General features: G+C 41.7%; 1 protein-coding gene across 3 annotated transcripts in view; it reads right to left on the bottom strand.

Annotated features, from left to right (window-relative positions):
• The window catches only part of LOC126234437 (maternal embryonic leucine zipper kinase-like), a 444,148-nt gene that overhangs the window by 103,282 nt on the left and 319,448 nt on the right, over positions 1-21,418 (bottom strand). For all 3 annotated transcript variants that reach the window (XM_049943147.1, XM_049943142.1, XM_049943136.1), the window contains exon 12: positions 15,946-16,049. In XM_049943147.1, the coding sequence (XP_049799104.1) occupies positions 15,946-16,049 (104 nt within the window). The remainder of the gene's footprint in view (positions 1-15,945; positions 16,050-21,418) is intronic.

Genomic DNA, 21,418 nt, shown 5'->3' with positions numbered 1-21,418 from the left:
ACTGATGATGGTCGAAGTAGAGAGGATATAAAATGTAGACTGGCAATGGCAAGGAAAGCGTTTCTGAAGAAGAGAAATTTGTTAACATCGAGTATAGATTTAAGTGTCAGGAAGTCGTTTCTGAAAGTATTTGTATGGAGTGTAGCCATGTATGGAAGTGAAACATGGACGATAAATAGTTTGGACAAGAAGAGAATAGAAGCTTTCGAAATGTGGTGCTACAGAAGAATGCTGAAGATTAGATGGGTAGATCACATAACTAATGAGGAGGTACTGAATAGGATTGGGGAGAAGAGGAGTTTGTGGCACAACTTGACCAGAAGAAGGGATCGGTTGGTAGGACATGTTCTGAGGCATCAAGGGATCACCAATTTAGTATTGGAGGGCAGCGTGGAGGGTAAAAATCGTAGGGGGAGACCAAGAGATGCATACACTAAGCAGATTCAGAAGGATGTAGGTTGCAGTAGGTACTGGGAGATGAAGAAGCTTGCACAGGATAGAGTAGCATGGAGAGCTGCATCAAACCAGTCTCAGGACTGAAGACCACAACAACAACATTGTTTTTTATATTTCAGGCAGGAAAATATCTCGGCTCATAAGTTCAAAATCTTAAATGGAATGTTACAATGTCCTTAACGCAGCTGCATCCACAAGAATACCATCCATGCTTGACCGTCATCTCTTTATTCCTCTTTCTGGCAGTCAGCTAGATCAACAAGTAATTCTGAAGACAAATGTGTACGGATAACTCAAGTTACTTCTTCACGTGATCATCATCATCAAGCATTTGGCAGTCACTTCTGGCTAAAATATTCCTTCAGATTAGTCTATGCATTACTGTCTTCTGGGATATTCATCTATGTTGTTCTGACTCGTTTCAAATGTCGCTTACCCACCTTCCATTAGGTCACTGTCTGTCTTCTCTTCTTTTCTTTCGGAATTCAGCGCAAAACTTCTTGGGTCCATCTACAGACCATCCACCTGGCTCTATGACCAACATACTTCCAGTCAATGTTTATTCCATTCACAGTTATACCTTTCATAACACTTTGTTTCCCGATTCATTTGGTTGTCTTGCCCCCTTGTTTCGCGCTGAAGGAAGGACATACAACGGGATGGAGATCACGTTGAAAAATTGGATTTGTAAATCTGTTTATGTTCAATAAAGAAGTGTTGAAGAAAAAATGCGACATCATCCTCGGGCTCGGCGAGTCTTCAAACAGCAAGGTGTCGAAACATGCGAGAAGAAGGCCAGAGCTCAGAAGTTCATGTGAGGTGTGTATGGTGGGTTAATGATGCCACATTGGGACCAAATTTCTCTTCAATTCTGCCCAACGCCACCGTGGACGTGTCACACGATGGGAGTGTCGTCGCAGCCCCTCTTACCCCCATTTCACCTCTTCTTTTGAGGCACCCACGAAGGTGGTTAGAACCGCGACGCCCAGCGCTGAAATCGTGTAATTTTCTTATAGGGGGTGTGCGGAAAACATTTCAGGTACACAGCTTCTCAGAATCGACACAAAAAGACTTCACGGAGTGGTATAAAGGGCGTTAACGAAACCACCCCTTCCTTTGAGGCGTTGATTCCCACGCATTTTGTGGTCGAAAACGACTCACAGTGCGACATTGCTGACACCCCACAGACGCCTCAACTCTTCTCGAAAGACATCGTGGGCCAGCAACTTCACTGACCATGATCGCACCCCTTTGGAGTATGGTGCATCCGCGACCTTTACTGTGTTGTGCAGTGTGGAACCACAACGGAGTATTCAAACACATTCGACGAAATTTGAATGCGATCCGAAACTGCTTTTTCAGCTCTTTTGTGTTGCGCCGTCCTACGGCATGATCGGCAAGGGTGTGACATTGGCACATCCGTGATTGAAACGGCGAAGCGGCCCCCTACCACCATCCAGTCCGGCCACACTCTCAGTCTCAGTGACGCCCGCCCAAGTTTGTTGACAGCTCTCCATTTCGGCATGCCTACGAGCACTTAGCCCCTGTCACAGGTTTTCTTTGTGCACGTACATTTTTAAAGTGCTCAACAAAGTTGGGCGGGTGTCACTGACAATATTGCCTAACGCAGAATTATTGGAGCGCCTTTTGCCGTTTTATTAACAAATGTGTCAATGAGGTACCCCTCCATGATCGTGCCACAGAAGGGCGCAAAACAGGAAGGCTGAAAAAGCATAAGCACACTGTACGCTTTAGAGAAGGGTTGAAGCGTCCGTGGACTGTCAGCACTGTCACAGATGATTATGACGAACGTTGCTCTGTTGCTAATCGCACTGTGAAATGTCGTTTCCGCCGGCAGAATGTGCGGGGATCAACGTCTCGAGGGACAGTATGGTTTGACGCCCCTATGCCATCTCCTGAGGCCTTTTCGTGTGGGTGCCGGCCGGAGTGGCCGAGCGGTTCTAGGCGCTAGTCAGGAACCGCGCGACCGCTACGGTCGCAGGTTCGAATCCTGCCTCGGGCATGGATGTGTGTGATGTCCTTAGGTTAGTTAGGTTTAAGTAGTTCTAAGTTCTAGGGGACTGATGACCTTAGAAGTTAAGTCCCATAGTGCTCAGAGCCATTTGAACCTTTTTTTTCCGTGTGGATTCTGAGGGGCGGTGTGTGTGTGAAACCATTTCCTCGCCCACGCATAAGAAACCGCGTTATTTCAACGCTGCGTGTCGCGGTTCTGATCTCCGTCGCAGAGGCGTCAAAAGCGGGGGTAAAATGTGGGTAAGAGGGGGTGCGACGACCTTCTCATAGTGTGACGCATCCACGGTGTCGTTGGGCAGAATTGTGGTGAGCTTTGGCGGCAGTCTGACATCCTCGACCCACTTAACACCTCACATGAACTTGTGAACTCTGGCCTTTTATCCGCATGCATCGACACTCTACTGTGTGACTCGTCGCCGAACCCGAGCGTGTCGTCGCAGGGCGCCACACTTTTCCGCCATCACAGAGGAAGGTTCTACGGACGTTTCAGCAAAGTTTTGGACTACTATCTCGCAATGGGATATAAATACTGGGTTTCGATAAAGCGGTCCTTTAATTGTGTCGCGCAGTGTAGTTTTATGTCATCGTTCCACATTGCGCCGCTCCGGACACACCCTCGTCGACGTTTTACGGCTGGGACTGATACCGGTAATTAAGCGTCACTTGTGTAATCGAACACTAACGTATCTCTCCTCCTGTTCATGTACAGTACTCTCGATTTATTTACGTTCGAGATCAACTGGCAGTACCTGCACCAGTGTCACAATTCCTCAGCATTCTGCTGCAGTTTTTCTGGCACTGCAACTTCCCTACGGCATCGTTTCCAAGATTTTCCTCTCGAGTCCTCCAGTTCCCTTTGTACACGATAGTGCTGGCCGTCTGCTGCTACCAGCAGTGGCGACTCCTGAATGGTGACGAGACCATCACGCAGCCAGTTGACGAGACAAACGGTACCAGGCAGTGGGCAGCGGGTCCGCCGTGCCGCTCGCCGGCAGTGTTCCTGAACGCGCCGGCCGCTACCGCCCTCGCCCTCGCCCTCTCCTGGTGACAACGTAATTCCCGTCCGCGCTATAACGAGCGGCCGGCCGGCCAGAGCGGCTGCGCTTCCACGAAGCCGGCCCACCTAATTACTCGGCCATGGTCTGATCACCGCACGCCGCTGACTCTTTATGGCGGCGCCACAGTCGCTCCTCCGCAACGCTCGCTGGAGGTTTATCCCAATCTCGTATAGCGCGCGGAAACAACGATCGTCTACGTCTTTCCGTACGAGCTCTGATTTCCCTTATTTTATCGCGGTCATCGTTTCTCCCTATGTAGGTCGGTGTCAACAAAATATTTTCGCATTCGGAGGAGAAATTTGGTGATTGGAATTTCTTGAGAAGATTCCTTCGCAACGAAAAACGCCTTTCTTTTAATGATGTCCAGCGCAAATCCTGTATCACTTCTGTGACACTCTCTCCCATATTTTGCGATAATACAAAACGTGCTGCCTTTCTTTGAACTTTTTCGCTGCAATCCGTCAGTCCTATCTGGTAAGTATCCCACACCGCGCAGGAGTATTCTAAAAGAGGACGGAGAAGCGTAGTATAGGCAGTCTACTTAGTAGATCTGTTACATTATGTAAGTGTCCTGCCAATAAAACGCAGTCTTTGGTTAGCCTTCCCCACAACATTTTCTATGTGTTATTGTAATACCTAGGCATTTCGTTGAATTTACGGCTTTTAGATTAGACTGATTTATCGTGTAGCCGAAGTTTAACGCGTTCCTTTTAGCACTTAAGTGGATGGCCTCACACTTTTCGTTATTTAGGGTCGACTGCCAATTTTCGTACCATTCAGATATCTTTTCTAAATCGTTTTACAGTTGGTTTTGATCTTCTGATGACTTTATTAGTCGATAAACGACAGCGTCATCTGCAAACAACCGAAGACGACTGCTCAAATTGTCTCCCAAATCGTTTATATAGATACGGAACAGTAAAGGGCCTATAACACTACCTTGGGTAACGCCAGAAATCACTTCTTCTGACTTTCCGTAAATTACTACGAACTGTTACCTCTCTGGCAGGAAGTCACAAATCCAGTCACATAACTGAGACGGTATTCCGTAAGCACGCAATTTCACTACCAGTCGCTTGTGCCGTACAGTGTCAAAAGCCTTCCGGAAATCCAGAAATACTGAATTCATTTGAAATCCCTTCTCAATAGCACTCAACACTTAATGAGAATAAAGACCTAGTCGTGAAACTTACTGGCAGATTAAAACTGTGTGCCCGACCGAGACTCGAACTCGGGACCTTTGCCTTTCGCGGGCAAGTGCTCTACCATCTGAGCTACCGAAGCACGACTCACGCCCGGTACTCACAGCTTCACTTCTCCCACTCACTTCTTTGAGTACCGGTCGTGAGTCGTGCTTCGGTAGCTCAGATGGTAGAGCACTTGCCCGCGAAAGGCAAAGATCCCGAGTTCGAGTCTCGGTCGGGCACGCAGTTTTAATCTGCCAGGAAGTTTCATATCAGCGCACACTCCGCTGCAGAGTGAAAATCTCATTCTGGAAGACCTAGCCGTGTTTCACAAGAACCATGTTTTCTACACCCATTTTCACTGTGTGTCAATAGACAGTTTTCTTCGAGGTAATTCATATTGTTCGAACACAATATATGTTCTAAAATCCTGCTGCATATCGACGTTAATGATATGGACCTGTAATTAAGTGGATTACTCCTACTACCTTCCTTGAATATTGGTGTAAACTATGCAACTTTACAGTCATTGGGTACGGATCTTTCGTCGAGCGAACTGTTGTGAATAATTGCCAAGTATGGAGCTAATGCATCAGCATACTCTGGTATATATTCTGGACCAGAAGACTTGCTTTTATTAAGTGATTTGTTGCTTCAGTACTCCGAGTATATTTAATTTTGCGTTTGCGTTACTCATATTGGCAGCTGTTCTCGATTTGAATTCTGGAATATTTACTTCGTCTTCTTTTGTGAAGGCATTTCGGAAGGCTGTGTCTAGTAAGTCTGCTTTGGCAGCACTGTCTTCGATAGTATCTCCATTGCTATCGTGGAGAGAAGGCATTGATTGCTTCTTGCCGCTAACATACTTCACATTCGACCAGAATCTCTTTGGAATTTTTGCCACGTTTCGAGACAATGTTTCGTTGTGGAAACTGTTATAAGCATGTCCTATTTGGGTCCGCGCTAAATTTCGAGCTTCTGTAAAAGATCGCCAATCTCGGGGATTTTGCGTCTGTTTAAATTTGGCACGTTTGCTTCGTTGTTTCTGCAACAGTGTTCCGTTTTGTGCACCAAGGACGATCAGCTGCGTCGTTTGTTAATTTATTTGGTATAAATCTCGCAATTTCTGCCGATACTATTTCTCTGAATTCAAGACACATCTGGTCTACACTTATATTATTAATTTGGAACGAGTGGAGATTGTCTCTCAGGAAGGCGTCAAGCGAATTTTTATCTGCTTTTTGGAATAGGTATATTTTTCGTTTATTTTTGGAGGATTTGGGGGTTACAATATTCAGTCTTGCTACGACAACCATGTCAATCATCTTCAGATCACACTTGCCATCGTTAATAAAAAGCAACCCCTTGAGTGCGAGGTCGCAAAAGGCCAATGATGTTTACGGCAATGGGCGTCCCACTTATTGTCTACCGTGCAATCACAACACCAGCTGCTTTAATGACAACACGGGGCGGGGCTGGAGGTATCCAATGGTGAGAGCAGCATGAGCTCAGGAGCTTAATTTCACTGCTTAGTCGACGAGTAACTCAAAACACCTTATTAGTGGTGTTGATACAAGGCAGAGCAATGGCAGCGGTAAACAAAGCACACATTGCATTATATCTACAACAGCTGCCGAAAATGAAATTTTGTCAGAAAGGAAGCCAAGGAATTTCGCAGAGTGAGAAGCAAGTGGCAGATGAAATATTAGCGTTTATGGAAGATGACTCAGTGGAGTGTGTGATGACGTATACACTGGTCTGTGCGACAAGGTACATGAGGAATACAATGACGACGAAACGTGTTCAACGAGTAAAAATTTATTGAAACAGGTGTCCAGCCATGTCGTCCATCATCCTTGCCGGAAAGCGAGCCACAAATCCCGTCTCCAATGAAACGTAGTAAAGGATAATCGTTGTCAGGAGTGGGTACTAAACATAATTACGTACATAGAAGATCATCCGCAGCATAGTAAAAAAAATAAATAATTATGAGCACGTTTCGAGTAAGTCGCGACAATATGAGCGTGTAGTGCATAAGGAAAACTAAGGATATTTATGGGAGGACAAGGCGCACTTGTTACAAAAACTGGTGTTCAAGGACGGTCCATAGAATTTACAGGATGTGCGTGATAGTCACTTACTACGTTACGCACATCAAACTGCGCGCGACGCAGGTTACAGTGCTTTCAAAGGAAGCAGTGGATGGTTAACTTCAAACAGTGCTACAGAACTGGAAGACTTAAAGATAGCGAAATTTCAAACAAAGGGGCAATTTGACGATGCACAGCAAACTGCGGTGTTCACGGTGCAACTTAATGGTTTGTTTCGAGCATTTCTTGAATGTCGATGATGTTCATTTTGTGAATACACTCGTCCCATAGCAGGTTGATCTCTGCGCCTCGTGGACACTCATTTTCTGTCGCCCTTGGGTTGCACATGGTAAATAATTAACAGGTAACATTTTTCGTGTCATAATTGTTAACGCTTTCAAATGAACCTTACTAAAGGTTGAACTTGCGACCTCGCACTCATTGGATTCCTTGTAAATGTAGCTCAGATCATGTTTACGAAGGAAGATGTACGTTAGTACAATGTTGGCCGCACCATCGTTACTAAGTGTAACACGTCAATGGTAAAAAAAAAATTGTAAAAGTATGGCTGTTAACGCTACTAATTCCTTAGTAAGCATGGTCTGAAAATGGTCGTTAATCAACCGAAACAGGCGATCAGTATACTACAATTTTATTTTTTTACTGCCATCAAACTATTACAATTTTTAACAGGAATGGATACGTTGGTGGTAGATAGAGCGGGAATCAGTGAAATGCGGTGTCAGAAAGAACACGACTACTGGTCACGTCAGTATAGGATAATAAACAAAAGTGAAATACCACTAATGCAGACGTAGGTCTAATAATGAATAAAAAATTGAAGTGAAAAGCACAGTGAATGCATTATCGTTTAAAAGGCGGACACAAAGCCAACTCCCATCACAATTGTACATGTCTGTATGCAAACACCTATGCAGATGATGAAGAGATTGAAAGAATGTGCGGTGAGATAAACGGAATTATCTAGACAGACAATGGAGACGAAAATTTAAGTGTGAGTGTAACGCCGGCAATGCATATCCTCCTATTTCCATCTATTGCACTGCAAATTTTTTTCCTTATTTTTTTACCTGAAGATATAACATTTCTGTGTCTTTGTATATTGTAATTGTTTTACTATTTGTATATATATGCATTTATGTCAATGTATAATTGGTTTGTTTTGTGAATATTATTTGTATTTATACGCTGGGTCTGGCCTAGGAAAAACTATGATATCGAACGAATACGTCGATAGGTCGTGTGGAGAACCAAAGTGTTTAGGAACTTTGGTAGTGTTAACGCTGCCGCATGGAGCGCGGGCAGAGCGGAGTCTGGCTGGAGTAGGGCGGTGGAACAGGTATGTTGAGTGACGCTCCCGCGAGTTGCCGCGCTTTCGGGGTTTGGCAGCATGTAATTGCGCTCGACTCGCTATGGTAGTTTCTGACACGGTGTCGCGGACGGGAAGCATTAGCTGGCGCACATCAAGAGCCCGTTTCGCCTGGTGACCGTGTCGAGAAGGAGGCGCGCCAACATCCAGCTTCTGCAACAGCGACGGCCGACAATGAGTGACTGTCGCCACCTCCGGCTTCAAACCTACAATCAACCATCAAGGAAGACTGGAAGCAAGTAAAGTTTTAGAACTGTATGGCAGAGCTCAGTTTTTAAAACTGTTGCATCACAAAAATACAGCAACTTAGCATGAACCTTTGCTGCTCATTATCCCTTCCTTTTCTGAAATGAACTCGAGTGTCGTTGAAATTCAGACGTCCGCATTAAAGTAATGTCATTCCATTTCACTGCTTTAATTTCAAAGTTCAGTTAAGGTATGATAGCTGGCTACAATAATTAGATTACACAAGCGCAAATTAAGAGTGCGAGTTTTGTTAGCATATTTTAGCTTACCTGTGACTGCAGCTCAGCTTGGTACGTACTAAATGTTACTATTGTTGATTGTCCAGAATCATTTAATTCAAGTTCAAAGTTAAATCTCTTATTTCTAAATTGCGTAGATTCAAGCAGCTTTTGAAATGATGGTTGAGGTAGCCCAAGACTAACCTAATTTTACTGAATATCGTAGTGCTTCAGAAACAAATCTCACTATTAATTTCTGTCACTAAATTAACTTTCAATTTTCCGGTTTTATTAATTCTTCTGCTAAATTAAGCCAGAGTGTAGCGAAATTTATTACTTCTGACAAACATTCAGTTTTCACACAACACATGTCAACCTTCAGTTCCCAAGCTTTTAGTGCTAATTATATGTGATATAACCTTTCTTTTTCAGTTATTATAGTAGTTGTCCATAGGACTGGCGACCGTAATTTTCCCCAAATCTCAAATTAACGCCAATTTATTGTTAACATAACGACCGCACATTTACATTCTTTATTAATTTTACCATTTTCTCAAAAATAATTTCCACCAATTTCATTTGCATTTTTCCTTTCATTTAGATGTAACCGTTTCCTCCTTTTTTTACCGACAAATTAACTTCGGTGACGATTGCTTTTCCCAAATTTCCATTAGGTACACGCGGTTTAATTTTTCACTGTCATTAAGGTCGATAAGTGAGGAGGAGGTTACATGATGAGGAGCTGCAAGTGGGAAAAGAAAGAGCAGGAAAAATAGAAGAATTTATCCAAGGAAAGCAACGACAGAGGAACACTCTTGGTAGAATTTTGCACCGAGAATAATTTAATCATCGCTAACACTTGGTTTAGGAAGCCTGACAGAACTTTGTACACGTTGAAGAGACATGGAGACACCGGAAAGTTTCAGATTGATTATATAAAGGTAAGACAGGGATTTCGGAACCAGATTTTAAACTATAAGACATTTCCAAGGGCAGATGTGGTGTATGACCATAATTTATTGGTTGTGAACTGCAGATTGTAATTGAGAAGACTGCAAAAATGGAGGAAATTAAGAAGACGGAACCGGAAGAACTGGAAAACAAGAGGTCGTTGGTAGTCTGAGAGGGAGCACTAAGCAACGATTGACTAAAACAGAGGGAAGCAACACAACAGAGCTGAATGGCCAGCTTCGTGAGATGTTACAGTGAAGGCAGCAGAGGAAAAACGATAAGAGCTAAACATCCTTCGACATAACAACCGATATAAGTTTAACTGATGAAAGATGAAAAAATAAAAAGGCATCAAATGAAGTGAGCTAAAGGGAATATAGTCTTCTTAAAAACTGAGACTGACAAGGAGTGCAATAGTGACTCAGCAGGAATGGCTATACGACAAACGTAACCCTGTAAGAGCATACATAACTAGGAGGGACGGAGATGACGTCTACAGGAAAATTAAACAGACCTTTGGAGAACAGAGAAGCAACTACATGAACACAAAGCGCTCAGACGGCATCCCAGTGTTAAGAAGTGAAAGCTGAAGCGCAAAAGAAATATGTAGCAGGGCTATACAACTGAAATGCATGAAAATAAGTAAATGAAGAGCAAACAGGAGTTGTTATACTGCGAGAAGAATTTGATAGAGCACAGGAAGACGTAAGTAGAAACAAGGTCCACAGAGCAGACGACATTTCCTCACAACTACTGACAAGGGAACCCCATCGCACCCCCCTCAGATTTAGTTATAAGTTGGCACAGTGGATAGGCCTTGAAAAGCTGAACACAGATCAATCGAGAAAACAGGAAGAAGTTTTGTGGAACTATGAAAAAAATAAGCAAAATATACAAATTGAGTAGTCCATGTGCAAGATAACCAACATCAAGGATAGCGTCAGTTCAGAAGCGCCGTGGTCCTGTGGTTAGCGTGAACAACTGCGGAACGAGAAGACCTTGGTTCCAGTGTTCCCTCGAGTAAAAACTTTAACTTTTTTTATTTTCTAGCAATTGACGTGTGTCAATTATCAAAGTTCAGGCACTCACACATAATCAACTTCGCTCTCGAAAATTCCAGGACATGTTCAGATTTGCTTGGACACATGCAAATGACGGTCTACACACGGAAAAAAATTGGAAAACGTTAAAAACATATGTTTTGACAGAGCACAGGGAAAACTGTGTGACTGTGAAACTGTTGCATTCATTTGTTGCAGTTTATGTGACAAACTCTTATGTTTTCATCACTTTTTTGGGAGTTATCACATCCACAAGAAAACCTAAGTCGGGCAAGGTAGAAGAATCTTTTTACTCATTCGCCAAGTGTACAAGTTAGGTGGGTCGACAACATATTCCTGTCATGTGCCGCACATGCCGTCACCAGTGTCGTATAGAATATATCAGACGTGTTTTCCTGTGGAGGAATCGGTTGACCTATGACCTTGCGATCAAATGTTTTCGGTTCCCATTGGAGAGGCACGTCCTTTCGTCTACTAATCGCACGGTTTTGCGGTGCGGTCACAAAACACAGACACTAAACTTATTACAGTGAACAGAGACGTCAATGAACGAACTGACAGAGCATAACTTTGCGAAAATAAAGTAAACTTCTCACCCGAGGGAAGACTTGTACCAAGGACCTCTCGTTCCGCAGTTGTTCACGCTAACCACGGGACCACGGCGCTCCTGAGCTCACGCTTTCCTTGATGTTGCTTATCTTGCACAGGACTACTCAGTTTGTATATTTTACTTATTTTTTCCATAGTTCCACACATCTTCTTCCTGTTTTCTCGATTGATCTGTGTTCAGTTGTTCAAGGCCTGTCCACTGTGCCAACTTATAACTAAATGTGAGAGGGGTGCGATGGGGAGGTTCCCTTGTGAGATCCTTCGAAGTGCCAGACGTGAGAGTTATTTCATCTAGTGTGCAATATATACAACACAGGCGACTTCAAGAACAATTCAATACCTCCTCACTAGTTATCCGATCTACCCCCTAACCTTGAACATTCTTCTGAAGCACATTTCAAAGGCTTTTATTCTCTTTTTGCTTGAACTGCTTAACGTTCACATTTCATTTCCGTGCAATGAGAGGAGTAGTACGCCGCTCAAATACCTTCAGAAAAGACTTCTTAAGAGAAATTTATATTCGATGGTAATGAGTTCCTCTTATTAATGCGTGTCTTCTTGTTGCCAATCTGCGTTTTATACCCTCTCTACTAGGCATCGTGAGTTTTTCGCTGCCCAATTTCCAAAACTCATCATCCAATTTTAAAGTCTCTTTTCCTAATCCAATTCCCTCAGTATCATCTCATTGAACTCGCGTACATTCCACCACTCTTGTTTTAGTTTTGTCGACACACATGTCCTAAACTTTTTTCAACAAAATATCCACTACATCCAAATTCTTTTGCAAACCTTTCCTGCGTCTCTGACAAAATTACACTGTCACTGGCGAAATTCAAAGGTTTTATTTCTCCTCGATGAACTTCAATTCCCTTTCCAAATTTCTCCTTGGTTTCCACAACTGGTATAGGCTATAGTCCTCTCAATTCCTCCTCAATTACAGCTTTCCATTCATGTCTTTCGACTCGCAACTGCAGCCTGGCTTTTCTACACGTTCTAGATAACTTTTCGGACATGTATTTTATTGCAGCTAGGTTTATAATTTCAAAGAGAGTAACCCAGTAGGCACAGTCAAAAGCTTACGCAAAATTTACAAATTCTACAAACATAGGTTTCTCTTTCTTCGCTCTATCTTCTATGGTATGTCTTAGCGTCAGCATAACCTCGCATGTTCCTTCCATTTCTTCTGAAATAAGACTGATGATAATGGTCATTATGCTTTAAACGGACTTAATTAAGGAGGCAAATCAGCTGACGGACTTTTAAGCTTAGCAGTCTTCTGAGCTTGGTTAATATAGCTTTCATGGGGGCGGAGAAGCAATGCGCCCTGTAGTAGTGGCTTTACAGTCATATCGACGACGAAGTTATTAGCAGCCGAGAAAGCACTGGAATGGGAAACGACCACGGCCACCACAAAGGCAGCGTCCCAGCGACTGACTACCTGCCCAACTCGAGTCCAGCCACCTCCCACGGCTTCACTAGGTTACACACCGTTAGTCCCTTGCCGTTGTGTTGTAACAATGCTCAGCACGCAGAGTATTACGTAAATTAAACAGCTAAACTCTGAAAATTGGGTGTCAATGAGAAAGTCAGTCCGGAATCGTTTGCTGGTGACCCCCAATTCCAGGGCAGACGACACGCCGGCGCAGACCCCTTCTACACCGTCGAAAATGTTGCACCTAACAGAGTGTCTGAACGCGACAGCTCGTAACACTATAACCGCAAAATCTTGGTGACAACATATCTGATGTATTTCCACCTGCATCATCATACTGTTTTTAACCAAACTCACGATTAGTTCAGTAGGACACAAACTTATTCCCCAATCAATATCGAGTATCGTTTATTTGTCAATCGTGTTAACAAAAATGCACAAATAAAATTCATGCCAGTAAGCTTGCATAAATGTGAATTTTATTCACTTGTAGTTTAACTATCAGTGTACTTTATAGCTACATTGTTTCTCTAAGCAGGAACTGAGACAAATGCCTACATCAAAAATTTACAGTAATTTGAAGTTTATGCAGCCAGTGCAGTTCTCAAAAATTAATTTTATATCAAACACTGCATTGGCAACGCCTTTTTGTCTGCTTGATTCGTCATATAGTCCAGCTTTATTCAGTTTCTTTCAAATCAACACTACTTCTGAACACGTGCAAAAAACTAAAACGCTCGACTGTTATCACGAAGTAACAAAGGTAAGTGAGCATTACTGTGGAGCCTCTGATTTCAGTATCTTCAATGAGCATTCTTCTGTCTCGTTTCGTATTAAAAAAAAAGAGGGGGGGTGGGGGGCACGGACTTAATGTAATTACTTTTCCAAACTTCAGCATACCTTAAGGCAATCGATGTGCACGCTGATCCTATATTTTGTGAACCCCCTGACAGAAATTATTAGTACACAAAGCTGTTTTTAAATAACATGAAATACATTTTGATGAGAAAGAGTACCCCCCCCCCCCCCCATGTGTAACAGGCAATGTCCCGACTGATTCATTATCACCCAGCCCACACCGCTAAGGACAGAAGTTGAAGCCTGCAGAGCGTGTTGATCTTATGCTGTAGGCGTCGTTTGAAGAAGGGATTTTTTCGAAATTCCACGCCTAAGTGTGAAATAGGGGATGGAACGTTTATTGAAACAGCGTCGTTCTTCTGACAATTTTGAAGCTCGACTTACGAAACTAGGTATTTGGTTTCTCGGTCAGAAATGAAGAAATATGTGTTTCAGCATTTTTGGGAATTTAACCATTAAGGGTGTAAAATAGTGGGTGAAATTCTTTTTGAAAATAAATCACTATTAAAATACTACTAATGCATTTTTAAAGCTACATCTATGAAAATTGGTATTTGACTTATTGGTTGGAATTAAAAGCATACGTGTCTCAGTGTTTTTTTGAACTTCTGCCGTTAATGGGGAGAAATTTTTGTGTTAAGAGATGAAAGTTTCTATGGTAATATCACCACTGTAAACTAAAAACGTAGGATCAACAAGGACCTCCGACTTCAGCTACAACAGTCGATTTTTTGTCAGAAGTACATTCGGAAAACACCATGCTTGTATCGCCTTAAATAGTGTGAAAAGTTTAGATGATGCTAACAAATTTCAACAACATAAAAACTCGATTATAGGAAAACAAAAAATCAAAGTCTGTGCGGACTACATAGACCACTCTAGCGAAGCAGCGGGCGCTAAACTAGTGAAACATATACAGCATTAATTACTGATTTGAAAATTATGTTCTGCCTACTGACCTTGAGCTATGCGTGTTTTAGACAACATGGGCCAGTAATTTTACTCCTACCTTGGTACGCTCGAGTCCATGACACAGTGGGGGGATATAGCATTCTACATGTGCTACGCATCGGGTTTCATAGCACATGGTTAAGTTCAGCTAAATATTATGCTGAAATTTAGAGCTTCTGTGGGCTGTATAGCTCACTCTTTTGTGGATTCGTAGTCCAAGATCAATTTCACATCAGACTTGGTTTACCCTACACAAAATTCCAATCTTACCTTTGTAGTGAACGTAATCAAATATTTATCAACTTCTGATCTCCTTTTCACTCATACAATACGCGAGGTTGATGACGCATTTGCAACGTTAGAAAAGGTAGGGCACACTATCGTACCGCTGTGTGAAGGAAACCACGGTTTCTAGACTGTAGAGTATTTTTGTTGCAGCTTTGAAAGCGGCGGCACTTGCGCGTCGCTTCTTGTAGGACGCATACTGAAACAACTGGCTTCATTTAAATGTGCGTGGTTAACAAGATGAGAAGTTTCACGCCGCAACACCTTGGACTGCAATAATTGTTACTCTGACTACTGGTAACTTTTGGACGGTTCTGATCAGCTACTGTAGTGCAATCTTGTTAGTTATTTTTCTCCTTTTTTCCTTAAAATTTAGTCTGATACATTTTTAGTTTACTTGATTTTGCTCTTGTTTATTAACATTTTTCGCTCACTTTGTCTGTTGTGCGTGGCAGTCCTGTTTATCACAATCGGCATTTTTTGTGTTAAGGTGGCGACAGTAGCTCCTTGTGCGCACTCCCGATCGATTAGGTCCCACGTTTCCGAGAGGATGGCCTTATGATCGACGCACCAGCAACACATCCACGCGGGCACAGTGCCAGACGATCAGACCATGCAGCGGGAGAACGCCGTGGGTCCAGTTCGCTCGATGAGCCATCCGTGGTTCTTTGTTCGTCAGCTCCCTTAGGTAAGACGCATGCTGCATACTAACGCCGCTTACAATAATTGGTATACGGAGCGCACGCTTGCCTGTAAGCAGCAGTGTCGCTCCACTGACAACACCTGACGTCATTGTCTTCAGGCTGCTCGCTATTTACTTGGACAATAAATGTATTTTGAGGATTCCGTCTTGAACAAAATACCTGCTGGACAACACGGGGCAGACAGCACACTGACAGCCGAACACGCTATTAAGGCATATGCTGCTTCTTGAATCTCACAGCCGCAGCACCGAATTGCATACATTTGTATCCAATATTAACTTCGGTTTTTAAGAATAAAGAAAAACCCACTGATGATGGTCTAACATCGTCGAAACATGTATGGCTGAACAAAGTATCATCGGAATACACTTTACCGAAGACCCCCACAACCCTCCATGCTACTACCACTGTCACTTACCCCTTCTGCTTGCAGTCGAAGCCCCTGTCGACGAGCATGCGCAGAAGCTCACTGCGAACACGCTCCGGGTCGTTGTACGTCATCGTCGACACGTTACACACATTCTGCAACAAACAATACCTCTGTGAATCAAGCACAAAACTCACAGATAGATAAGGAGAACTTTACTACAACGAACGGCACACATCAATCATTACTTTTAATAATAGATCTCTAATAAGATACCTCACCAGTAGCTATCTCAAAAATGATAAATGCCCCCCTATTGCGTAAACCATTTTCCATCGGTGGGTAATTAAATGAAATATTTTTATGACAACACACTTCACACTCTCAGATCGCATGTCTATTTCAATTATGGCAAATTAAACGACTACTCTTCCCCAGTATTCCAATACACTTAGGAATTACTTACAATACATTTGTTTGTATGGTATATGCACTGTGAAGCTATAAAACAAATGTTAAGTTAGACGTATCTACAAGATGATCTTGGGATCGACCTAAATGTTATTCTTATTGCACACTTCAAAATTAATTTAATTCACCAGCTTCTGTACGACTGTAGTGCCTATTCCCTTCACCCTTGGGATTAAGAAATAAGTTGCAATAGTTAAAGTAGTGTTGTAAGTGCAAATCACTTTTCCATCTAGTGTTCGCTAAGCGAATGTGACAGAAATGATTCCACATTACTACCCACAAAGCTGCTTCGTACTGAAATTAGCCATTCTGTTCTATTCCATTCGTGCGTAGTACTTGAAACGACCCTTTGGTCCGCACCTCGGTTCCATGACGTCATGTGAAAAAACACTCGCAGTTGCGGCCGGAATCTAGGTTCTCCTAGCGTTGTGCGGCGCATTGTTCTGCGGATTTAGTCGGAAACCTCTACTGGTGACAAGGATTAACTCTCTGCGCTGATACACTACCAAATCATCTTACATACGGGTCGTTAGTCTCGTTTTTACCGGCGACGCAGGGTTAAGCTGCTCCGAACCCCAGAGACAATAATTGGACGTCGTTATGCAAATGGGTACCAACTACCATTTTTCAGATTTCTGGTTCTCTCCTGCAAATTTTGATGGAATGTGTGTGGTATGTCATGCAAATTAGAACCAACCCTATTCCATAACGTGCTGCTGTCTGAACCAACTACCAGTTGCTGTATCCATGTGGCAATGATTCGCAATATGGAACCAAATCCATGTGTAAGAAACCCACATGTTTTGTTTGTTTACGTATTGGAGTAGAAACATAAGTAATTAATGGTTATTACGGGGAGTGTACTTTCTTGTATGTAATTGTTTAATAAGACGCACTGTTGTCATGGAGGTGGTATGGAGAGGAAAGTCGTTGGCGTCTTTTTGTTCGGCAGAAAATACTGAACGCAGTCATTCTGAAGTTAGTATGACCATGTACCTTAAAACGTATAATGGTTATTAGCGACTGCGTTATGTAACATTTTGTTAACAATACGAATCACTAAATTATCTTAAAAACTGTAAATAAATAATTACAAGCCAGAGAATATTTAATACATAGGCCTGCGTCATTTTACACATACATCACTCTCTTGCAACAAGCCAGGAAAAAAACACCCCCTTCAAATCCATAGGATGGCAAAGGAAAACTTTTGGAGAATTTCACTGTTAGAAAATAATAATAATAATAATAATAATAATAATAACTCATGGTTACTACAAATATTGGAAATATACAAAGTAGATCCTAAATTGATACAGTTCCTAAACATAGTAATGAAAAACTGGAAAACCACACTTAATATCCAAACAAATTCAGATAATATCACATCACAGCCAATACAGATTAAGCGTGGAATATACCAAGGAGACTCATTAAGTCCTTTCTGGTTCTGCCTTGCTCTGAACCCACTATCCAACATGCTAAATAATACAAATTATGGATACAATATTACTGGAACATACCCACACAAAATCACACATTTGCTATACATGGATGATCTAAAACTACTGGCAGCAACAAATCAACAACTCAACCAATTACTAAAGATAACAGAAGTATTCAGCAATGATATAAATATGGCTTTTGGAACAGACAAATGTAAGAAAAATAGCATAGTCAAGGGAAAACACACTAAACAAGAAGATTACATATTGGTTAACCACAGCGACTGCATAGAAGCGATGGAAAAAACAGATATCTATAAATATCTAGGATACAGACAAAAAATAGGAATAGATAATACAAATATTAAAGAAGAACTAAAAGAAAAATATAGACAAAGACTAACAAAAATACTGAAAACAGAATTGACAGCAAGAAACAAGACAAAAGCTATAAATACTTATGCCATACCAATATTGACCTACTCATTTGGAGTAGTGAAATGGAGTAACACAGACCTAGAAGCACTCAATACACTTACACGATCACAATGCCACAAATATAGAATACATCACATACATTCAGCAACAGAAAGATTCACATTAAGCAGAAAGGAAGGAGGAAGGGGATTTATCGACATAAAAAACCTACACTATGGACAGGTAGACAATTTAAGAAAATTCTTTCTAGAACGAGCAGAAACTAGCAAAATACACAAGGCAATCACTCATATAAATACATCGGCTACACCACTGCAACTTCATAACCACTTCTACAATCCTTTAGATCACATAACATCAACAAATACGAAGAAAGTAAATTGGAAAAAGAAAACACTACATGGCAAGCACCCGTATCATCTAACACAGCCACACATCGATCAAGACGCATCCAACACATGGCTAAGAAAAGGCAATATATACAGTGAGACAGAAGGATTCATGATTGCAATACAGGATCAAACAATAAACACCAGGTATTACAGCAAGCATATTATTAAAGATCCCAATACCACAACAGATAAATGCAGACTTTGTAAACAACAAATAGAAACAGTAGATCACATCACAAGCGGATGTACAATACTAGCAAATACAGAATACCCCAGAAGACATGACAATGTCGCAAAAATAATACATCAACAGCTTGCCTTACAACATAAACTTATAAAACAACACGTTCCTACATACAAGTATGCACCACAAAATGTACTGGAGAATGATGAATACAAATTATACTGGAACAGAACCATTATAACAGATAAAACAACGCCACATAACAAACCTGACATCATACTCACCAATAAAAAGAAGAAATTAACACAATTAATCGAAATATCCATACCCAATACAACAAATATACAAAAGAAAACAGGAGAAAAAATTGAAAAATACATCCAACTGGCTGAGGAAGTCAAAGACATGTGGCATCAGGATAAAGTTGACATCATACCAATTATACTATCAACTACAGGAGTCATACCACACAATATCCACCAATACATCAATGCAATACAGCTACATCCAAACATATATATACAATTACAGAAATCCGTAATTATTGATACATGTTCAATTACCCGAAAGTTCCTAAATGCAATATAACATGTACCGTACAGCAAAAAGGAAGTGACGCTTGATAAAGGTCCGCGTCACTCCATTCTTAACCAGACTTCTAAAAAGTCTGAGAAAGTAATCAAATAATAATATTAATAATAATAGAAGCAGTAATCAGCAGAAAGCATGTTCATGAGCAAGAACTTCGATGAGAATTTCGTTGAAGTAAATCTGCACAGAAGCACTGCAAGCCGCCCAAAGTCTTCGCCAGACCTAACAACGTTCTCGGTACCTTTAAGGCCCAACAGTAAACCAGTATCACTGCCAAAACTGCAGGACATAAAATCGATAATGCATCTCATTCCAGGGGATGCCAGAAGTTTTATGAAATCTTAACTTCAGACCCAGATGGATGATGTTGATAGCATTGATGATACACTCTATTTCACTTTGGAGTACTTTTCAAGCTGTCAGCGCGTAGAAGAATCATTTGGGCATAACGTATTTATATTATTAATAATACTAATAATAATGCAACCTTCGTGTTGAAGTATCTACTTTCATAAACGTGTATAAAGCACAGTAAATTAATAGCGAATTTGATAAAATGTTACACCCATTTTTGAATTTACGTCTTCGTTTTGCTAGTATTACATTAACATTGTCAAGAAAAATCTGTTCACACATGAATTCTGAAGTGTTGTTATTTCAGTTATAAAAGTGTTGCTTCATTTTCCTTTTTTTCAGCTACAAACCACAAGAACCAATTCCCGGTGTTAAATTTTAAAATAAGCAATAAGGAACCAATTCCAATTATGGTCCCTTACGCTCGGGGGATCAATAAATGTTGAGACCTACAGCATTGATCTGACAGAGAAATAGAAAATCTTTATAATGCGACAATTGCTTTTGGGATACTGCCATATTTGAATTTTATTTATAAAGTTGTGCTGGATCATCTCTAGCTCAAAATGTTGATTATGGAGTTGGTTACAATATTGCCTTACCATGTCCAATCAAAAGTGTCGCTATTATCTAAGGTCCTACCACTGTACTGTAATATGTTCACTGCAAACAGTTCTACAAACCGCCTCCAACTTGCTACCAGCAACTCTTGCCCCTAATCACCACCACAACAAACAGAAAAACAGTTCAAAGTCAGTACGGAAAAAAGCCACACAAAAAACACTATTCTCAACTCTGTACAGAAACAAATGAAATTAACTGGCATTAACTTGTCCTAGGCAAGACCGTCACTCTTATTCAACGCCTCCTTCAGGTAGCTGATGGCTCCATATCCTGATCTGCACAAAGCCACGCTCGCCAATCCACAACACTCGCCGAGAAACGCAGGAGACTGCCAAGCAGAGTTGACGCCAACCCACAGGAACACACATCTCAGTGTTTTGCCAGCTTTTCGTACCAGAAAATTAACTTCGCTGATCACGAGGGCTCGATAAAGCCAGGCTTCCAAAAGGATAACTCACTTAAAACAGAAACTCCGCTACAGAGGGACGACGACTTGTCACTATAGCGCTACGAAGATCCCTGTCAGCACCTCGATTTCGCCGAGCTTCGTGCCGCTCCATAATAATTAGTTTTGTAATATAGGTCTTTCAGCCAATGAGAATCAGATACAAAACGTACATATTCTCATTGGCCATTTCGTGCTCCTCCTTAGAGTGATTCCGTAATGTGCTGTTTTCTGGCAGTGCTTTAAGAACACTTATGCAACGAATGTTGAAAACGCCAGCCGACATGGGGACAATGCGGTGTAGCGCCTTGGGTCACAACTGTTTTGTCGATTACAGCGTTCAGGATTGTTTTTTCCAACTAGCGACTTTTATTTAACCAAAGCCTTAAGTATTCCTAATCCTGGACTTTAATACTTTCTCATGGAACTCTGCTTGGTGCACAAGATAAGAGCAGGTACGACACAGCCTGACATCGCTGCATCGAGAGCTACATGGTCAAGCCCGAGAGCTACATGGTCAAGCCGATGAAAAGAAAGTGGCCATTAACCTTTCTTGTAATTGCAGTCACGTTCTTGGAGT

Source organism: Schistocerca nitens, chromosome 1 (genome assembly GCF_023898315.1).
Source record: "Schistocerca nitens isolate TAMUIC-IGC-003100 chromosome 1, iqSchNite1.1, whole genome shotgun sequence".
Taxonomy (NCBI): Eukaryota; Metazoa; Arthropoda; class Insecta; order Orthoptera; family Acrididae; genus Schistocerca; species Schistocerca nitens.
The sequence above is the reverse complement of the archived record's forward strand: the minus strand, read 5'-3'. Positions and strand labels throughout refer to the sequence as shown.